This window comes from Helicoverpa zea, chromosome 9, assembly GCF_022581195.2.
Source record: "Helicoverpa zea isolate HzStark_Cry1AcR chromosome 9, ilHelZeax1.1, whole genome shotgun sequence".
Classification (NCBI taxonomy): Eukaryota; Metazoa; Arthropoda; class Insecta; order Lepidoptera; family Noctuidae; genus Helicoverpa; species Helicoverpa zea.
Window position 1 is genome coordinate 10,573,486 of NC_061460.1, and position 22,191 is coordinate 10,595,676.

Sequence of the window (22,191 nt, forward strand, 5' to 3'; positions counted from 1 at the left end):
AGTTAACATTCAAGGACAAGATATTCCCATAGGTAACAAATCAAAATTTTTAGGCGTTTTCTTAGACTCAAAATTATCCGGGATTCACCACTTTAATTATTTGATCAAAAGATGCGAAAGAGCAATCTCCATCCTAAAAGCTCTCGCTGGTGTCTGGTGGGGGGCCCATCCCTTCACTATGAAACTGGTCTACAATGCCTTAGTCCGCAGTATCCTGGACTATGGGTCACACTTGGTGATTCCAAGCAACAAAGGTGCCTTGGCCGGTTTAGATAGGATTCAGTCTCAATGCCTTCGAATCATCTCAGGTTGCATGAAGTCGTCGCCTATTAACGCCTTGCAGGTCGAATGCGCTGAACCTCCTTTAGCCCTGAGACGTCAGTACCTCGCTTCCCGTTTCCTATCCAGGGTTATTCCCAAGTCATCTCACCCCCTCATCCCAAAACTCAGAGAGCTTGACACTCTTTGTCACAGCTCCAAATATTGGGAACACAAAGAAATCCCCCTATTCCTAAAAGCATATCGGTTTTTTCAAAATTTAGAATCCCCCATTGCTCCACATCCCAGACTTCCTTTATTTAATTACCCTTATGAAGTACTTTGCTTCACCCCTAAAATATTCTATAACATTGGCATATCCAAAAACTCCCCATCTGCAAATTCGGCCTTTAATGCGGTTTTGGGTGAACGATGGATTGGGTTTCAAAAGTTCTTCACGGATGCTTCCAAATCAAATGGTGGCTGTACTGGAGCCGCGGTTTACTATCAGAACTCTAAAATAATTTTGAAATTCAGATGTCCGAAGGAGTCTTCAGTATTTACAGGCGAGTGTGTGGCACTATTGGAAGCTTGTCGTTTTATAGAGTCTCATGAGATTAGCTGTGGAGTTATCTTTACTGACTCCCTTAGCTGTCTCCAAGCCATATCCCAGAATCCCTTTAGAACTAAACTCCATTGTCCTATTGTCCTGGATATTAAAAAGTCCCTTTTCTCCTGCACTAGGCAAGAGAAAGAAGTACACTTAGTCTGGATCCCTAGCCACTGCGGTATAGCGGGCAATGAATGTGCCGATGCATTGGCCAAAGATGCGTGTTCATCTGAGTCCGCTGATCTTGCACACTTCTCCCTTCAAGGGCATGACCTGCTAAACCTCCCTAAATTGAGTCTTGAGACCTCGTGGCAGGAATGGTGGAACATCTCAGGCAAAAGGAAGGGTAGCTCTTATTTCGCCATTCAACCGGTTGTAAAACCAAAACCGTGGTTTTCAAATTTCAAAAGATACCCTAAACGGGTAATTTCAGTCATGTGCAGAATTCGGTTAGGTCACTGCTGTACACCGGTCTTTCTGCGCAAAATTCGGGTGCAGGATTCATCCCTCTGCGAGTGTGGACTGGATGAAGGTACCCTGGACCATATATTTTTTGACTGTCCTATCAACTCATCCTTTGATTTATATGGTCGTCTCCAAAAACTTAAAATTCCTCTCCCGACTAACTTCCGTTCCCTCCTATCCCACTCCTGTCCAGAACTGCTCCAGATGCTGTTGATGTTCATTAATCAAAACAATATTAAATTATAAATTGTGGCCTATATTTAGGCCACAGTTTGTATGGTTGTGGTATATATTATATGTTATGTGTTACTAACATTTTGTTGTTGTTTTTATATATGTAAATATATTTCTGTTTGTTTCAGTGCCGTCCTACTAACACATTAAGTTACACAAGATCGGCCACAGCACCATCTTAAATCAATATATATATATTTTTAAATTTATTTTAATTAAAAGCACTTCTTGCTTCTCATCCCACTTGTCATTGGCAGAATCGTCGAAATTGACATCGACACGGATTGCCATACACAAAAATAGAATAGAATAGAATAGAAGTAAACTCCGTAGCACTTGGCCGCGCGCGAGTTTTTGAGGAATTTCACGTGTTACCCTGATTCGAATAAAATATCAAAATAAAAATGTCTCACGATAAAAAACTCATTGACCTGGCAGTTAAGCTGTTTTCAATAGATGCCGTGAAGTTTGGAGAGTTTACGACTAAGAGCGGCATCAAAACACCTGTTTATTTTGATTTGAGGGTTATAGTTAGTTACCCAGATGTAATGGTATGTTTCCTGTTGTTGTACCTTTTACTTTTTACACTGCCGTATATTCTAGACCCTTTCAATAGAAATATTTAAAATCGAAACGTTTTGTGCAGTTATTTTGAGACAGTATTATAAAAGTTATTTGATACATTATTACATTAAAAACTTACTTTAATTTCCAGGAGTCAATATCGAATCTCTTACTGGAACTAGCAATGAAAGATTTGAAGTATGATCACCTGTGCGGTGTGCCGTACACAGCTCTGCCCATTGCCACTATACTGAGCGTACTAACCAAAAAGTCCATGCTCATGAGACGTAAAGAAACAAAAGCTTACGGAACCAAAAAATCTATTGAAGGACACTACAAGGCTGGCCAGTCATGCCTCATCGTTGAAGACGTTGTCACCTCAGGGTCCAGTGTACTGGAAACTGTAAGAGATTTACGTAAAGAAGGTCTGATTGTTACCGATGCTGTCATCATTCTAGACAGAGAACAAGGAGGCAGCAATAATCTTGCAGCTGATGATGTGCAAATCAAGTCATTGTTTTCTATGTCATCTCTGATTGATATCTTGGTTAAGAATAATAAGATTACGGAAGAAATGGTCAGAAAAGTTAAAAATTACTTGAAGGAGACTCAAGCTCCTGTTATTGGTAAGTATTATACATTAGCAAATACTTGTAGTAGCTCATTTAGTACATTCCCATTTAACTAATATTTTTTTAAATTTTACAGATAAACCATTGGACAGAATCCTGCTGACTTACGAGAAGCGTGCAGAACTAGCCAAAAACGGTGTTGCTAAACAACTGTTCAACATTATGGCAACCAAGAAGACGAACTTGTGCCTCTCAGTAGACATGACATCTACCACAAAGATCCTAGATCTTTTAGAAAAGGTTGGAGAGCATGTCTGCTTAGTAAAAACTCATGCAGACATCATTGAAGACTACAGCACTGACTTCATCACCAGACTCAAGCAACTGGCAGACAGATTTAACTTTTTGATTTTAGAAGACAGAAAGTATGCTGATATTGGGCATACTGTCTCTTTGCAGTATTCTAAAGGGTTGTACAAAGTAGCGGACTGGGCTGACTGTGTCACTGCCCATTCTTTGCCTGGTGAAGGGATACTTAAGGCCTTGAATTCACCGAATGGTGTCAATCGGGGTGTCTTTCTACTGGCTGAAATGAGCAGTGAGGTAAATTTTCTTTTGTAACCATATGATTAAGGTATATTGTTTGGATTGTTGTTGTTCTAATTGTAATATACCTTTTTATTTTTGTTTACAGGGTAACCTTATAACACCAGAGTACAGAGAAGCAACAGTTTCAATGGCTTCTAAATACCCAGAACTGATTACTGGATTTGTTTGTCAAAATAAAGACACCTTCAAGGACCCTGGACTCATACAGCTGACTCCAGGAGTTCAGCTGGAGAGCAGTAAGGATGACCTGGGTCAGGTGTACAACACCCCAGAAAAGGTGATATTGGAGAAAGGTGGTGATGTCATTGTGGTAGGAAGAGGCATTGTGGCAGCAAAGAGTCCAGAAGCTCAAGCAGTCATTTACAAGGATACTCTGTGGAAATGCTACTTGAAGAGAGTTTCCGGAAAACTTGAGTAGAAAATAGTACAATTTATTACCTACATAGGTATTATTCATATAGCAATTTTTCATTATTTCATATTATGTTTTGAGTTGTTTATGCCTGTTGTTAGAAATAAGTATATTTTATTCCATGAATGTTGTATACAAGGACCAATTACTGTTGTGATAAAGCATAAATCATATATAGACTAATAGCCAATTTTGAGTGCTGTTTTTGTAAAACAGCCAAAATAGTGCCTTAACATTCCTAGGTGTTATACACCATAATAAATGTTTTTAAACATAATAAAATAAGCAATATTGTACTATGTATTGTTATACACAATCTTTTATTAAAGATATTAGGAAAAAATGCATATTCCTTTTTTTATAAGATCCTTAAATAATTCTTGGCACGGTTGTTCTGTGGATGGGTTGTGAATCATGAGTTGTCCTTATGTGCTCCGGAAGGTAAATTGAATTACTGGCGCGATGGTAGTCAGAAGATTGAAATTCTAACAAAGAGGGTAAATGGGTTGAGGAGATCAGATAGACCGTTGCTCTGTGTAAAACATTGTTACCTACTCAGCTGCATCCAGCTAAACATAATGCCAAGCCTAATAAAAAAGCGGACAAGGCCGGGAAAGATGATATGAAGTCAGGCAACATTATTGATTTGGACCACGTTATTTTTATTTATGAAATCTGGCAACTAATCGCTTAGACGTCAATCATAAACATAATGTCAAAATTGATAATGACTTCAGTTTTGTACGCAACAAAACAAAACAAAACATCATTATATATTATTTTAGACATGGATTATATAGTTAAGGAATTAGGTATAAGTAATAAGAATATATTCCCCACTGCCTCACCTGGCCTTTACTCCGTCGTCGTCCACACGAGCTGGCTGAAGAAATGGATAAAGAACCTCGAAATAGATACCTCGCTAAACAATGTAGATTTTACCTTGCAGCCTGGTGAAAGTGTACCTTATCCGTGGCGAAAAATATTTATGAGGGTATGTACATAATCAATAATATAATTTTAACCGTAATTTTGTTGTTTGACCAACCTTTAAATTATAAAATGTTTTTGTATTATAGGTGTTGAGTAAAAAAGTATCCAAGGTTCTTCCTCTGCCTCGATTCAAACTCAACGAGAACACGAACGATACTCCCCTCACATTCTCTCAACTGCTGCAATATGTCTCACAAAGTAACCAAAGAACATTATGGAAAGAATCTTATAAGAAGTACTGTCAGAATAATGAAGGCAGCAAGGAAAGTACCATAGTGAATCTATTGGAGCATGACCAGCTCATGTCCGAGGTCGTGCTGCGCTTGTACGGATGTAATATAATTAGAGTTAAGTGCGATGCAACTGGCAAGCATATAGAGTACAAAGAGATTATACCTAATAAGCACATCCTAAAAATGTATGAAACTCATGGCAATCTACTAGCAGCTATGTTTACTATAGAAACAGACAATAACTTCTTCATAGTGTACAGAGGTCAATATGATAATACTCTTCTAGATTGTTTGAATTTCAGCCCTAATTTAATAGACATGAATTACAGCCGAGGTTTGTTTATTGTGTACCAGTTGTTGAATTTGTCAAAGGCTATGAGCGACAGAGGATTAAGTATAGGCATGCTTACTCTTGAAGATATTTATTTGTCTGAGAACTTGTGGATCCAAGTGGTGCCTATGATAACAAATAACATACATTGTTTGGATGCCTCCCTGATTATTGAGCATAATAGAAGTAAGCAGACTACTCCTGCAAACAGTCAAGGCCCTCCTAGTAAAAAAGGGGAGGAGTGGTGTTGGAGAAAGGAGGCGGTCCAGTTAGAAAAGCTGTGTATGCTTTGGGTGAGAGGCCGGATATCTAACCTGGATTATCTTCTACACCTGAATATGTTAGCTGGAAGATCTGCTAATGATCCCCAAGCTCATTTCATGGTCCCATGGGTGACTGATTTCTCATCGAGATGTGGTAAGTCTATGTTTCTTGGTGCATTTGTTTTCTCTTCCAGTCTGTCATCTTTATGTATCATTGTTCACACAATCCATTGAGTTGAGGTAAATATTAGTAGGTAGTAATGTGTTTGTTTGTTTGATAAAAATGAATGTATTGTGATTCATCTTCTGTTATCTATTGAACACATGGTTGTCAATTATCTCTAGGCATTGTAGGTAAATAAACTTTTAATGTGCAGTTTAAGGATGCAATTTATGTTAGTGGGATTTTTCTAGTATTTTATAATTAAATTATGTGGTTTCAGTGGGCTTTTTATTTGGACGTACATTTTTCTAGTAGATAATACTCCGTTACTAGGTTAATTGCTTTGTTATTTATGCCTTTCAAGTGTGGATAAAAGAACAAAAGGCCACATGTAGGTATCTGTTCATATGACAAAAATCCAGGTACATAACATTCGCATATTCATGAGCCACAATTACAATCTTAGCTTTGTTCAATTTCAAATGCATCCTTACGGCCGGTTCACACATGTCTCCGTTTTACTGTCCCGTTTTATCGTGTACGTTTTTTTTTCGTCGATGGCGTATGTAGTTGTATACAGAATACTGTGCCATGTGTGAAGTCACTCATACAACTACATACGCCATCGACGAAAAAAAAACGTACACGATACAGTAAAACGGAGACATGTGTGAACCGGCCGTTACTAGAAAATATAATTTTAAAAATATATATTTCAAGAAAACAGCTCCTATATTGTAATCATAATATCATTTACCATTAAATTCCCGTGTCCCACTTCCAGGCAGGAACTGGCGCGACCTCAGTAAGTCGAAGTACCGGCTGAACAAGGGCGACAGACAGCTCGACATGACATATGACGTCAGCAGCTGCACCGATCAGATACCGCATCACGTTTCCGACGCCCTCTCCGATATTACGTGCTACGTATATTTAGCGCGCAGGTTTGTGCAAAAATGTGACTTAAGTTTAAGGGAATAGGGTTGGTTTTTGGATAGGTTGACATTATTTTAATTTGACAGTCTTGTTGTTCGCGATTGGTGATCGTCATTTGTTTCGTATAGTTTTGATTGGTGGGGCAAGTCTCGCTTTTTTAAAGAATATTTTTGGGTAATCGTTTTACGGACGAAATACTAAGTATTTCAAAATTGAGCAACCAGTGGATTAAGGTTTCTTGAGATTTTTCTTTGCGATAAAATTTATTAGTCTCATATTTTTTTGTAGAACACCAAAAGAGGTCCTATGTAAACACGTGAGGAACAAATGGGTGCCGGCAGAGTACCCCGCGTCGGTGCAACGGATGCAGGAGTGGACGCCGGACGAGTGCATACCCGAGTTCTATACTGACCCCACTGTTTTTAAGAGCATACATGAAGATTTGCCGGTAAGTACATTTATTAAGTTCTTTTGTACCTTAAGATATTGTAAAGCTTTAAGCTTTAAACTCGTGGGTCTGCAATAAAAAGTTTTAATTAGTTTTAATTATTTCTCATTTATGTTTAAGCTTCTATATGTTTTCTGCTTCCATTCCTCTATTAATCGTCACACAAACATCCACTGTCTTATTCGTGTCATGCTTTAAGCAATACGTCTAGTGTTGCAAAAAAACCGTTTTTTTTCTAATGTGAAAAAAAAACCTTGAAAAAAAACCTGATAAAAAACTGTTTTTTTTTCTGGGCCTTTTTTTTCAAGAGTATAATAACTCTAAAATTGTTAGGGCATTTACTGTTAAAGATTAATACTTAAGATTACATAATGGAGTCCTAGGTTTATTCTTGAATCTACGGTACTTTTCTGATAAAACAGTACCAAAATTTCATAAAAATATTGGCAACATTCATTGATATTAACTCAACGAAAGGGAAATTTTGAAAATTGAACTAAAACGTAGGCTAGAAAAAAAACCAAATTTAGAAAAAAAACAACGATGCAAATTTTTTTTCATGTTTTTTTTCAATAAAGTGAAAAAAACAAATCGTTTTTTTTTTTCATTTTACATCACTAAATACGTCCTATTTTTTCTTTGGTTTTCGTCTGCCTTTATATCCATACACATTATTCCACATTAAAATTTGACATACTCTTTCTGGATTTTAGCACATTGCACGAGTTTGAAATGAGTAATTTTTAATAACACAAACAAGATACGGTTTTCTGTGATCTCATTGACACGAAGACTGCTAGCGATATCCTACAACATTTATCTGTATTATTTCCAGGATCTGGGTATTCCATCGTGGGCGACGTGTGTGGAAGACTTTATAACAAAACACAGGGAAGCGTTGGAGAGTACACATGTGTCGGAGAACCTTCACCATTGGATTGATATTACCTTTGGATACAAGTGAGTTTTAAGTTTACTTACTTTTTGACTGGACGTAATGCAGTCGCCGCAAATGCGGTCGGCAGCTAGCATTCAAAACATACCTTTGCGGTCTTAGGTCTATCAAATCTGTTGGGAACGTGATCTTAGAGTTTAGCATTTTTTACTTTTAAAAAGTATTTATTTATTTCTTATATATATTATTTCCTCATTTGCAGACTATCTGGCCCAGCATCCATAAAGGCTAAGAACGTATGTCTCTCACTGGTGGACGGGCACACGCGGCTGCGTCGCGGCGGCGCCGTGCAGCTGCTGTGTGCCCCCCACCCGCCCCGCGCCGCCCGCGCGCTGCCCCCCGCGCCGCCCCGCCTGCACTGGACTGCGGCTAAGGATGCTAGTATGTAGTCATTTATTTAGGAAAACTTTTGCTGTGTTTCCTAGATCCTGATGGAAGGTCAAGTCAGAAGTTATCAATAATCTATGTGTGTAAGATATCAAAATTCTACTCTGGTATGAATATCAACAGATAGTTTCGTTATCGAAAACCTCCTGAAGAAGGTAGAACAAGTTTTGTGCGATTCCCAAAAAGTATTTTTCTGGCGTTAAAGCTATTGTAAGTTAAAGCTATTGTGTTAATTTTATTTCCGTTTTAATACTTGCATCCAGTCAACTTTCATATAAATATTTGACTGAAAAACACATAACTTGTTCACAGAAAAAGCCCTTCGAAACGACAGTTCCGACGACATTTCGGATGACGAAGAAGAATCTACCAGCTTACCTCAACACGTTTCCCGGCTAAATGTTCCTCCCCAACGCGTCAGATCTCGACATAAGAGCAGCAGTCGAGCTCGTTCCCTATCCAAGAGCCAGGGTCTTGAAGACTCTCACACAGTCTCCGAAGGTCGAGCTTCCTCCCACTCTCGACACTACAGGGTCCAAAGGTCAGAACTAGGAAAAGGCGTCATATATCTCCCAAAAGAATTCAACCCAGTAGCCTCTATTCAAGCCATAGAGTCCCTCGATAACTTCAGAACGAAATGCTTCTTCACCAAAGCTGATGATAAAGAGAAACATAGAGAAAATGTCACCACTTTGAACCTGTACCCGGTACAGCAAGATATGAGGCAAGATAGTACCACATCAACTAAAGAAGGGTCCGATGATACGGCGTTTACGAATCACATGTTTTTAGCGTCCTACGATCAAAGTTATCTGAAGAAATTCACGCAAGATGCTCACTTAGAAAGTGTACTCAAGGAAAGGAAGAATAGGTCCTTCAATACTCGGTACACCACAGATGCGGCGATTTACAAGCAATTTGTTACAGAGAGTCGAAGGCAAGACATGTTGGTCATAGGCTGTTTGATTGTAGAAATATTCCTTCACACATACATGAGACCGCTTAGAACGCCCACCGATAACTTCTTAGAACGATACAATAATTGCCGGACTGTGTTAAAACATAACTTCAATGCGTTACCAAGAAGTGTTAGTTACGTGGCCTCATTACTGCTAAACGTTCAACCCCCTTGCTTATCTTACAAGAACGAGTTAACTCCCAAAAAGGAGGAGCCATTAAAGAAGATTTTAGTTACCGATAAAGGGTTGCCAGCACCCACTCCTGCGCAACTACTCCAACCGTTATTAATGCAACACTTAATACCATTCCCGCAAAGCTTTAATATTTTATACAAGTTACTGAATACGTTGCATGAATATGATCTCACGAGCACCGAACTGAACATACTATACATGTACGAATGTGACGGGGTTCAATGTGAGAAGTACCAAAATGTCGATAAAACAAAATTATACTTTAATCAGAAAATAGCTGAAGGAAAGATTCAGGCTTGTGCGACACATCTAGATGTTCTCCTAAACCAAGTGAACTGTTACAATCAGTTCGATGTGCTAGATATATTCCTGTCACATTACATAGAATTACTTCAGAATAAGGACACATCAGTATTAGCCGCGTGGTACTTATTTGACACTGTGAGCAAAGCCTTAGGTCCTGCAGAGACGAGGAAAAAGTTGCTTAAACATATTCTGAATTTGTACGAAGATGATGATTTTGCTGTGGATAAACCAGATCAGCATAAGTTGACAGATGTTGACAGTTTAACTCTCGCTGGAGGTGTATCAAATAAGCAGAAGTTCGTGAAACTCTATCACAATATATTCCTTCTTCAATTGATGGTCAGATTAGGTCTTCAGTGCTTCTTAGATAATTTTACCCAACATTTAGTTGAGGCAGTCGGTGGTTACAAAGACGTGACTGAGGAAGTCGGGTCTCCTGGTCATTTATGTCACAATAAAGCCTTGTCCAACAAGAAGCCACGATATTCAGATGATAATGTAAAGAATGCTTTATCGTCCAACACTGATATATTTTCGCCGGACACTTCATACGGGTCGGAACACGTGACCACTCCAAGTGTCGAAAAAACTGAGGCGAACGAAGGTTTGAAGGAGAAAGACAGCGATAATAGAAGCGAAAATGAATTGTTTCACTTCGAAACTGATAAAGATAGACTTCCTAGTAGGAGCAGTAGAAGTAAGTCTCCCGCTGAGTCTATAGACTCTTATAACTCTAATACTACTCAAGAGAATAATATACATACCCCATCGCCTTCTATAGATCATGTGTCACCAATATCGGCGAAATATTTCACGCCGAACAACACAGCGCAAAAAGAACCCAACGCTTTAGTCAATAAAGATCAAAATCATGAAACCATAACACCGGCTAACAAGCCAACATCGCCCGTCATAGAAATTCCTACCAAACCGATGTTCACGAGTTATTTACACTTCGCGGAAGAAGACGATTCTGAGGAGGTGGAATTACGAAGAAAGTCTCATGATCCTCAAATAAACTTGGACTTAGGGAGACATATGGAGAATTCTAAAGCTTCTAGAAGTATGAATGATGATGATTTTTCTGGTTTCAAAGACCCGAACAGTTCTAAGATATCAGATATGAGCTCGGAGAGTTTGATCTGGTTGGCTCATAGATTAGGCCCGGTACTTACTTGTAGGTATATAACGAGGAATTTGCTGAAGATGTTGACTTTGTGTTATATTGGGAAGGATAATTTGGCGCCGTGGGATAGTGAGGAGAAAGATGAGTTCGATGAGATATCGATAGTGAATAGTAGAGTGGTGGGAGATAGGAATGCGATGAAGGTCATCAAGTGCCTCACTTCTATTGTCGGTAAGTGTTTTAAATATTTTGTTATATTCATGACTACCTGTTTTCTGCGGTTTCACCCGCGTCCCGGGAAACTTTATCCCGTACCTGGTCACATACTATGTCATAAGTTTGGCTTCTTAAAAGTTAAGATTTTTATTAAATTGGCTCAGTAGATCAGGAACCCTTAGGAGACAAACGATTATTTTTATAGATGTTTATTTTTTCCACTTTTAGACATAAATTTGGAACATACCTTTGATTTTATGCTCTTTTATATTCTACAATAGCATTTATATTAATATTTGTGTACACAGCAATGTACGGCGAGCAGCTGATAATCTTCCAATACCTCCCGCACATGGGTGAGCTGATCGCGTCGTGTCGCCGCCGCCTGTCCGCGCCGCTAGAGGGCGGCGTGGTCGCGTGTCTGCAGTTAGTCAAGTATCTACTGCCGCATATGTCTGATGTTAAACTTATGGAGCAGTTGCAGGTAATAATATAAATAAACAATCTGTATTTATAAAGCTAAAATGGCGAAAAAAACATTGCTTATAATTAACATGCTTTTTTTTTTTTTTTTCTTTTCTTTTTTTCTGCAAAAAGCAACTAATAGTGATCGCATATTTTTAGTCGACGAACGAATTGGCTTACGCACCTAAGAAATCTTTTCCATCAAAATTTATGAAACTGTCAGTCTCACTACATCAAACGATTCGATTCCTGCGATTGTGAGGTTTCATCAGGATTCTAAAATTTAGTTCTTTCAGGTCGCCATAACATGTCAATATGTATCTTCGAAATATACAAGGATGACATTGACACTACTCATATATTTCAGGACACATTCCTCAAAACCATCCTGCAACCAGCTCTCCGCCTAGCCTCCACCACTCGTTGTTCGTACCCAAGTGGGGCGGCCGCACGGTGTTCCCTCACTAGGAAACTGTTGGACGCCCTACATGTGCTAGCCGTCAGGATTGGACCTGAGATGACGAGGAGGCATCTGTGTGTACCGGCTTTGCAGAGGTCAGTATTGTAGGAGTGTTAGGCGCTAAATATGAGCTTCAGTATATACTCGATATCTTATCGATCTTACCTAAGTTAGTACCTAAGTGTATGGTACTAAATAATATTAATACTTAGCCTTAGAATTTATTTTATTTTGAAAGAGACTTTATAGATCAATAGGAAATTATTTTTAAAGGCCTATAGGTAAGTGGTCTACTCTATTATACTTCGGCCGTTCAGAGAATGCGTTCCTGACACCTATCAGTTAGTCACGACTAGTGATGGGCACAACATAACACTGAGTTCGTTACCGTTCCTTCAAAATGAACCGCCGCATTATTTTAAGATTATTTTCGTTTTAAATTGGCGGAATCATTTGTTTTATATTTTAGTTATTTAAGTGGAAACCAAAAAAAGGTAATATTCATATAATAAAATTGTTTTATTTATTCTTTGTTACAAGTACATTGAATTGAATGTGCGAACAGAATATTAATCAGACTCCGATTTGCTTGAGGAGGTGGTGTCTTCATCATCATCTTCGCCTACATGTATAATTATATTATTATCAATAACAGAATCAATCCTGATATCTCGGTCTAACAAAAGCCGGGTAATCAAATAAAAACAGATCGAAAACACTTGAAAAACGTGGTCTATGCGCACGAAACGACAACGGACGACTGTTTTAGCGTCACAAAATGGCGGCCCATAACGCCATTTGGGGTTACCATTTTTAATCTAAGTATAAAAATGCGGTTTGGTCATAGTTTTATTTTTATATTTCATAAACGTTATAATTAAGTCTTATAGTCCATTATTTTCCAATTCTTAAAAAGAAAATCAAAACGTATTATTTTATATTATAACTGTATAAGAACAGATTACGATACTTGCCTGTTATTTTTAGCACAGCACTACAAAATATAAACCGCTGACATAACCTTGTAATAGCGCAGTATAGATTTAGAAAAATATTGTTTACCAAGTTATTTGACACTCAGTTTGGCACAAAATTATAACATTCATTGATTATTGATATAATAATGTTGTTTTAATGCTCCTCAATTGTTAAAACTATAAACAACCAGCAAAAATATTTTTATCGTAACTGCAACGCCATTGCAAAGTTACGTCGTCAGTTCAATCGCGACGTGTCAGGAACGCATTCTCTGAATGGCCGAACTATAATGTTGCAGATTCTTCTTGGCGTTTGATAAAGCGACTGGGAAGACAGAAAACTGGCCGAAACAAGAAGAAAGTACGCCTGAAAAGGTATGATTATAATATTTTTCATTTAGACCTTGTCTTACAGCCGAATTTTATCAGTATACCTTTGATGAATTAACTTGGATTTTAATATAATTGATTTGTCTCTGTAGTCTTCAGACCAAGAATCAACAGACTCGAAGCCGGAAGGGTTCCTAGAGCTATGTCGCGACGGCACGACGGCAGAGTGGCGCGTACAAGACGGACGAGTAGTTCGAGCGGACTTACCCGACCTCGCCTGTACCCCGCCCGATGTGTCTGAACATCCGCATGATACTACTAGGTTAACGGTCAGTATTCTAACTAAACTACAAAGTTTAGTTAAGTTTTTATTTACTAACAATTTTGTATAAAATATGTATGCTAGTTTTAAGGTTTTTATCTATGGGCCATTGATGCCTGAAAATAAAGATGATTTGATTAATTTAAACTCAAAATTCAGTTATTCAAATTTGGCTTTGAACATCCTCCAAAACGTCCACCCTTCATCTTTGGTTGACTTCTTATTTGGTTGGAAGAAGAAGCGCAGCAAACTCCCAGCATCATTCAACATTTTAATGTAGGCTTTAGGAAAGTTGTCCGTGACGGATCGATGGCAAAATGGCGCGTGCAAGACGGTATAGTTTATTATATAAAATTATAAATTCCTAGATTTCATTTATCATTTATAACAACCAATGCTTTTTATCGATATAACTAAATAGGCCGACTCTTAAACACGACACATACCAGTCCCTAGGCCGACTCTCTTCTTTATTTATGGCCAACCTACTCCTTTTCAAAACTTTACAGGCTCAAGAGGAACTGCTAATGGTATTCGACGAGGAGCTAGCGCATCGAGCGTACACTACATTCGCTAAGTTCATAGGCTCCGACACCATGGAGCGATGCCTCAAGAACATCGATACTGTACGCGCGTTGTGCAGGAAGTATGAACATAGTCATGCTGTTAGGTAAGTGTAGTGGGTTTATAACTTCACTATATTACAATATACTATTTTTAATGTAAATTAACTACCTATATTTAGAAGTTGCAGTCATTCCCTAAGGGAACTACTTCTCACACATGGGGGGGTGAAAAGTTGCTTATAACCTTCCTTGATAAATGGGCTATCTAAAACTGAAATAATTTTGCAAATTGGACCAGTATTCAGACCAGTCCTGAGATTAGCGCGTCCGAGCGAGCATAGAAACTCTTCACATTATAATATTAGTATAGATTGTGGAAATTACAATCTATTATATATCGTTCTGAAGACATATTATACACCGCAACTTTTCACTTTAGTTAGAATGTATTTTTTTTAAACCCCTATATTTTCTAAAGCTTTTAAAACCGTAACGATATTAACCTCCACTCTCTTCTAAAAACGTTATACCAAATAATTTACCTTTCACAGCTCTCCCTTCCAAATTCGTCCCGACAAGCGGGTCCAACCGTCATTCAGCGACGAGCCTCTAAACCGGAAGACCGATTACTCTTCTGCCAAGCCTGAGGTCATAATGGACCACATCTCCAGTTCCAACAGCTTTGGGTCCAATGTGACCCTAGTGGGTAACAGGATAGATGTCGCTAGTGACGCGTGTGATGTCGGTAATGGACCTCAAGGTCATGGGTTCGATGTCGTGGCGTATAAGGCTGATAATGGAGTGAGGAGTAATAGGTGAGTTTTTTATTTTTTGTTTAACATTTTATGTATACAGTTGATGAGATAATAAGAAAATAGGATAGTCAACTACAAAGGGACTGCTTGATATAGTTTTCAGATTATTTTTTGATGTACGTACATTTGTGTTGATACACTACGTAAAGTTGGTATGAATATAATATAAAATATGATCTATTTACAAAACTTGCTAAGCCTTTAACTTATTTTACTTTATTCAATGAAAATCCCTTAGCTGATTCTTCCATATTTTGTCAAAAAAGTTCTTCAAAAACTCGTTGGTGTTATTGACTTACTTTTCCTGTCTAGATCAAGAAATGCCCGTAATTTTTCGCCTCATCCAAAAATTTCATGAGAAAATACCCTTGTTTATGATAATTTATTTCCAATACCGTATTCCTTATCCCTCACAGGCACTTACGAGGCGACTGGCTAATCTACTGGGAGCATGAAATCGGCCGTTCTGACAAGGAAACCCGGTTCAACCTGAAACAGATCAAGTTGCAGACATTCGTGGGACACACGCACTCCGTCAAGAGTATACATTGCCTGGATAATGAGAACAGTTTCATGAGCGGGTCTAAAGACAAAACTGTAAGGTTGTGGTCTTTGAGGAATCAGGTGGGTTTTTTACGAGATAAATGTATGTTTGTATTTTTTTTTTTTGTGAAAATTGTAACCTGAAATTATTTACTGATTTTTGTACGGGAAGGCCTAATGAAACTCTAATCTCCATACCATCTTGGGATGGCCCTGCCTTTTCTATATTTACACTACCGTGCCAAACTTCTAATAAAACTTATTTTTCTATTATTTTTCCTGAACAAGTAATAAAAAGAAAGAAAACACTCAGCTCTGACATCCCGGTTCTTAAAACCGAACAGACAGAATTGTGTTGAGTTTGTTCCACCATTTCCTTTTTTGTGCCTTTTTCATTTATTTACCTGGGTATTTTAACATTGTTACATATCTACATAAAAATATATATAAAATCTTATCTTTTCTCTTTATCCTCAGGGCGACGGCAACGCGACTACTCAATGCAACTGGACGTACACGGGCCACAAGAAAGGCGTACTATCGCTCACATTCCTAGAGTCGTTACGTCTGGCGGTGTCCACTGATTCTGTAGTCCATATATGGGATCCGTTCATGGAGAGTGTGGTTTCTCAGGTATTCATATTGAAGAGATATTTTGCATATACACTTACCTCGGCACTCAGAGACATTTATTGGTTACTTAGCCATTCCTTAGTGAAGAATTTCTTTGAAAGTCTAAATGTGCACTAAGCACAGTAATGTCAACCGACTCCATACTCATAAGTCGGCATGGATTTGTCGGGTGACGATATTAGACACACACAGTTCACAAACGACATGAAGTAAAGTATCATGTCATTTTCAAGGTTTAGAAACTCAATAGCTTTACAATAATGATGCGTATAACTTCACCAAGACCAACTTCAAATGAGCCAACTTTGTTAATCCATACACATAAAACTTATAGTATGTTTAAGTTTTTATAGATATAGTATTGTATATATATATTGATATGGTGAATTTTTATGTATTAGTTTATAAGTATTGTAATGTACGATATATGTGTATTTGTATTTTTATGGGCCCTAGTTGCCTGAAATAAAGGAATAAATAAAAAATAAATAAAAAAAAATAAAATACACAACTGGACTTTGCTGCTCGTCTGGCATAATGCTGAACTGGATGCTATTTGGCGCAACCTACTATTGTTGTTTTTTTTTGTACTTTTTATTATTATATGTATGTCTTGTGTTGTGTCAATATTTTTTTTTTCTTCTTTCTTCTTCTTCTCGTTTAAATACTCCTTTGTTGTTATGTCTTTTTTGTTGGCTTTTTGCGTCAAACTTGTAGGTTTTATGTTAACATTTTGGAAATATTAAAAGAAATGTTTTTTCCTCCTTTATGTCATCAGTTGGACACCTTAAAGTCCCCAGTAAGCATAGTGCGTACACTGGCGGGCCCGTCGGCCGCAGTGCTGGCGGCCACCACGGACGCCACGCTGCGGGTCATCGATGCTCGCTCGCCGCACACCTCGCATGAACTGAAGGTGACTATATATTTACCAATATAATGTAAACAGTCCACAAAGCATCCGTGACCGTCCCGGATCTTAAAATGACCTCTAAATCTCTCTCCCGTGGGTGTCGTAAGAGAGGCGACTAAGAGAGCTAAGGACCAGTGCATTCCACCAGCACTTTGGGCTACCCGCAAGGTGGCGGACAAACCACCTCAATAGCATTCCCAGGGAGAGTTAGCGTCAGGCAGGCGGCCGGCTGTAAAACTTATGCCAAAACAAATTATAGCAAGCAGTATGTTAAGGTCCGAATAATTATGAATAGAAAAGTATGGAAGGAAAAAATATGCTGCGCCGACCCCGACGGAGGATGATGAGTCCACAATAGAAAATAAATAAAAACTCCACCCTCAGAAACACAATTTTGTTCATTACTTTTTGCATATAATTTAATGAGCAATCAAAAAGAAACAGTTTTAGTTAATATGTTTTTATGCTACAGTTACCAATGAGCGCTACTACCTTCATCCGCTGCATGTGCGTGTGTTCGTCCGGCGGCTGGGCGGCGTGTGGGCTGGCCAGCGGACACGTGGCCGTCACCGACCTGCGGACCGGACTCACCATCGCCACGTGGCGAGCTCATGATGGAGAGGTACACACAGACACACACAAACTCAATGAGATATTGTCGTAGGATAACATTTGTGTTAAAAAACTGCTTATTCTTGTTCATTACGTGTAAAATCAATGTGAAATCAAATTGCGCAAAAATTGCAAGTTTTGCGCAATTTAAGCGCAACTTTGCGCAAATATTGATATGATGCGCAATTTTAGCGCAATCTCAAAATCAGGCAACATTTGTTTTAATGCAATTTGTTTTATGTTAGGTGCTAAGACTGGCAACAGTGGATGACCACAGACTACTGAGCTCCGGGTTGGATCAGGTCACTGCGCTGTGGAGGCCTGACGATGGAGAACTCATAGCTCATCTCAAGTAAGTGTTAAAAAATATTTAATTTACACATTTACTTGATTTATTCAAGATATGTACGTCCTTTTGTCTATATCTTTGTAACACATCATAATTAAGTCATACAAAATAAAATTTGCGTGCCTTCATGGCAAAAAATAGCTAAAATATATGGTTAAAATCAATTAAAATGCATCTCTGTCACCTACATTGACCTACCCATATTTGCAAATAAACGTACATGTATAGATAAAGATCTTAAAGAACAATAGTTCTATACATGTATGCTGGATCCAAAAATTTGGTGTCAGTAATACCCTTGAAAATTCCTCAAAATACTGTAATAGTATATCAAAAATTGTATGAACTTTATAAATTAATTTCCTTTCACAGAGGCAGCACGGAACCCGTCCATTGTCTCTCAGTGTACTACAAAGAGTTAATATCGGGCACCACAAACAACCGCATCGGAGTTCACACGTCATTATCACAAGACGCCAGCTTTTCCAGCACTAAGCTACGGTCTGACACGTTCAGAGGAGTTCTGACGTGTATGGCTGTGTTGCCACTTAATAGGTTATTACTACTGGCCAGTGATAATGGTACTATCAGTCTACTGTGCTGAGTTACAGTATATTTTCAGTAGCTAAAGTTAATTCTGAGGTATCTATTAACACATGTCGTCTTGTTGCCACTCAATAGGCTACTGCTGCTGAGCAGCGATAATAGCACCGGTACTTTGCCAAGTAACCATAGGCCAGTGATAATGGCATCATCACTTTGCCAAGTCACCGTAGAATTCACTTACAAAGCTTTTAAATAAAAAATATATATATCAAATCAAATCATCTTTATTATCAGGCATCAAAGGCCCATAGATAAATACCTTAAAACTAGCATACATATGTTATACAAAATTGTTAGTAAATAAAAACTTAAAACTATGTTAGTAGCACTTCACTTAATGCACTATCTACTATCTGTGCGGTCCTGTGGCACTTGTCCGCGGAAGCGACGGAACACCACGTCCTGTGGCCAGAAGTTCTCGTCCAACACGAGGTGCAGGAAGCACGTCGTGTATATATTTCTGCGTTCAGTATTTGCTACTGCCACATAAGTTTCTGGCGACAAAAATGGCACCTGCATGTTATTTTGTGTTGCATAAGTAAGTGTGTTCTAACTTGTATGTGTGTCCTTGGCCAAGGTTTGCAAATATCGAGAGATGCTTTGCTTTAGAATGTCCTTCGTTGAAACGTCTAAATATATCTATTCTGTCACAAACTAGACGCTTGCTATTTGCTAGCTTTTGAAAAGCTTAAATATATGAATAATTGTCGATATTTAATTGAGCTGTGCTCAATCTTAAAGTTGGATAGGAATTTTATTTAAAATTAGTATTATTTGATTAGTCAAGCACCATATCACGGCGCTTTTAGTGATCTCTTACACAAAAATAATTAAATAAAACCTTTGAATTCATTTCAATTCTTAGAAAAGTAGGTGATATTAACTGATCAACCAAAGTATACAAAGTTATTAAGTTAATGGAAAATTAATACTTTTCAAATCAGTATGTACTGAAAACATTCCAAAAGTGACGACATATGAAACTCCTGATTTACAATATAAAAGGCAAAATGAAAACTGATCATTCCATATTATTCATTCCTGAAGTATTTTCTAAAATTGATAGTTATTGACCGGATCAAAAACTTCAAATTGTAGGCCTGTAATGAAAGACTACTACTCAATTTATTATATGCTTGACAAAATATAGTACGTGGAAATTGATATTTGAACATCGATACTAAAAAGAGGTAGGTATGTACTGTTATACTTCAACTCCTTTTATAAATAAATGATCAGATGAAGAGAAGAATGGGTTAAAAATGCCCTTTCCTCATAACTAAGCATTTTTGTCTAATATCCATATAATACATAGAGTATGTAATAAAAATCCTTGATCTTAGCTTATACGTATTTATGTAAAAATGGCTTTTTATATGAATTGACGTGTAATAGATGCGGGATCACATAAGTCTCATAATTCCTTGCCGAACGAATATAAACATTATGTTTGTGAAAATAAAGTCGAAAATTCAGAAACATCGTCGCATTATATTCATCGTCATTATTTTAAATGCGACCTTAAATCAACGCAAATAATGTTTTATTTTCTTCGGCAGATACTAGTTAGAAATAAGTGTACAGGATAAGTAAAAGTAAGTTCGTGTCGAGTAAGATAAATACTGTATAATACGATATAACCTTACCATATGTGTCAAAAGTACAAAATAGTCGTTACCAAAGAGTTATTCGATCATAATAATTATTTTGAGATTATTGTCATTTGTACCATCATTTAAACCAGTAATATTTAATAAGCTTAACACAACAACTACCTTATTCTTCTTGTAAAAAGATCAATTTACCTAAATCGCCATAGCAGGCTACTTTTGGAAAAGTATAGCGGATACAACCAATTATAATCATGTAAAAATGTATGATTTTGTGTAAATGTAATAACAATAATATTATACATCGATATTTAATTCTTTTATTATATTTTAGCTCAATTTATTACCATTATGAGTTTTAAATGTATTCTATGTTAGTAAATTAATGTGTAGTGTTGCTAGTATACATACTTAATAGGTAAATATAATTTGTAAATAAGAAAAATATTATAAACTATAGTGGGATTGATGGTCGTTACTCCCCGCCTTACCCCTCGGCTGGGCAAAGAGCATTGGGACACCGTTCGTTCAGTAATTTGCTTCTAAAAATGATAATTATCGTAAAGTGTATATTAGTAGTGCGCTTAATGAAGTCACAATTTCAGTTTCTAAGCTTACGCCTAGCACCAAACACTCCTAATATCTTAATCTTTCGTTCTAAGATATTGAATGTCGACGCAACTTAGCAAAAATAAAACCCTTCTTAGTCGTCGAATAAAAAGACAAAAGTTCTTAATAATGTCACAAAAATAGGCATGAATTGCAACTTTGCTTTTGTTAGTATAATTTTATTTTAAAGCACTTTTTTTAGTGATATAAAGAACAAATGATATTTCAGTCTGTAGTATAATAATGTACGTGTATGAAAAAAATCCAAAATATTAATTGTAAGGTCAACAGTAGAAAAAAAGACGAAGAAATGTAGAATACGGACGAAAAATAGATGATACAAGATTTTGCATTGTGTAAAATAAGACAAATAAAACTGCAATATTATGCAGTAACAGAGCAGAAATCCGACACTACTCTTTGGTATCGTCGTCGGCCATAACCGTTATATTTATTTCGATGTAGAAACTCGGAACTTTTCTGAATGTCTCATGTTTAGTTACCACCCCATATTTTATTCTCATCGGTAGTTACAGTGCCAAATGTCCGTCATATATTCTTGACACATCCAGCATTTAAAATAATTATCTAATTAATTGAAATAGCCCAATAACTCTGAGATATTATACATTGTACATGCCTAGGTCATATGTTCGTCGACACCATCCAAATGTAGAACATAGTATTAGAGAAGGTAAGGCCAGCCTTGATTCAAAGTTTTACCAACCTGTTGTAACTATGTAATATGTATATTCTGTATCGTAGCAAAGGTATTTTTTTGTAATAAAAGTATTTTGTAACCGGTTTGTTGTTTTTTTCAGTGTTAAAGAAAATCCTGAATCAAAAAATATTACTTTACTCATAGTCAACATTTTGTGACGGTGCAAGACTCATAATTATAGTTCGGCCATTCAGAGAATGCGTTCCTGACACGTCGCGATTGAACTGACGACGTAATAACATTCATTGATTATTGATATAATAATGTTGTTTTATATAAGTCATTGCGTTTCATTATCTGACCATAAAAAACCTTTTTGACTTTTTCTTTTCCTGTTCACTAAAGAATAAATCACTTAGAAAAATAGATTACAAGAATGTCAAAGTGAATGACAGAAAGTAGATATTGAAGTCTTATAAAACACGATA

At 37.3% G+C, this 22,191-nt stretch overlaps 2 protein-coding genes across 4 annotated transcripts; both read left to right on the plus strand.

Annotated features, from left to right (window-relative positions):
- The first annotated feature begins 1,879 nt into the window (after window positions 1–1,879).
- On the plus strand, window positions 1,880–3,990 carry LOC124633386 (uridine 5'-monophosphate synthase). 2 transcript variants are annotated; one of them, XM_047168581.1, is made up of 4 exons: window positions 1,880–2,121; window positions 2,286–2,757; window positions 2,840–3,306; window positions 3,398–3,990. In XM_047168581.1, exons 1-4 carry the CDS (start codon window positions 1,972–1,974, stop codon window positions 3,728–3,730), a joined length of 1,422 nt encoding a protein of 473 aa, XP_047024537.1. In that variant the 5' UTR covers window positions 1,880–1,971; the 3' UTR covers window positions 3,731–3,990. The 2 variants fall into 2 exon arrangements, with proteins under 2 accessions (XP_047024537.1, XP_047024536.1); XM_047168580.1 differs by having other exon boundaries at window positions 1,880–2,118; window positions 2,283–2,757.
- Window positions 3,991–4,444: 454 nt separating this feature from the next.
- Window positions 4,445–21,846, plus strand: LOC124633204 (WD repeat-containing protein 81). 2 transcript variants are annotated; one of them, XR_006984709.1, is made up of 20 exons: window positions 4,445–4,718; window positions 4,804–5,698; window positions 6,492–6,651; window positions 6,932–7,091; window positions 7,927–8,051; window positions 8,249–8,427; window positions 8,746–11,250; window positions 11,544–11,719; window positions 12,068–12,255; window positions 13,437–13,512; window positions 13,620–13,796; window positions 14,299–14,459; window positions 14,907–15,170; window positions 15,587–15,794; window positions 16,191–16,346; window positions 17,125–17,259; window positions 17,729–17,878; window positions 18,114–18,220; window positions 18,590–19,028; window positions 19,278–21,846. XR_006984709.1 is itself a non-coding variant. In XM_047168359.1 (19 exons), the coding sequence occupies exons 1-19, from the start codon at window positions 4,452–4,454 to the stop codon at window positions 18,819–18,821; spliced, it is 6,321 nt and encodes a 2,106-aa protein (XP_047024315.1). In that variant the 5' UTR covers window positions 4,445–4,451; the 3' UTR covers window positions 18,822–21,846. The 2 variants fall into 2 exon arrangements, 1 of the variants encoding a protein (XP_047024315.1); XM_047168359.1 differs by having other exon boundaries at window positions 18,590–21,846.
- The last annotated feature ends 345 nt before the right edge of the window (window positions 21,847–22,191 follow it).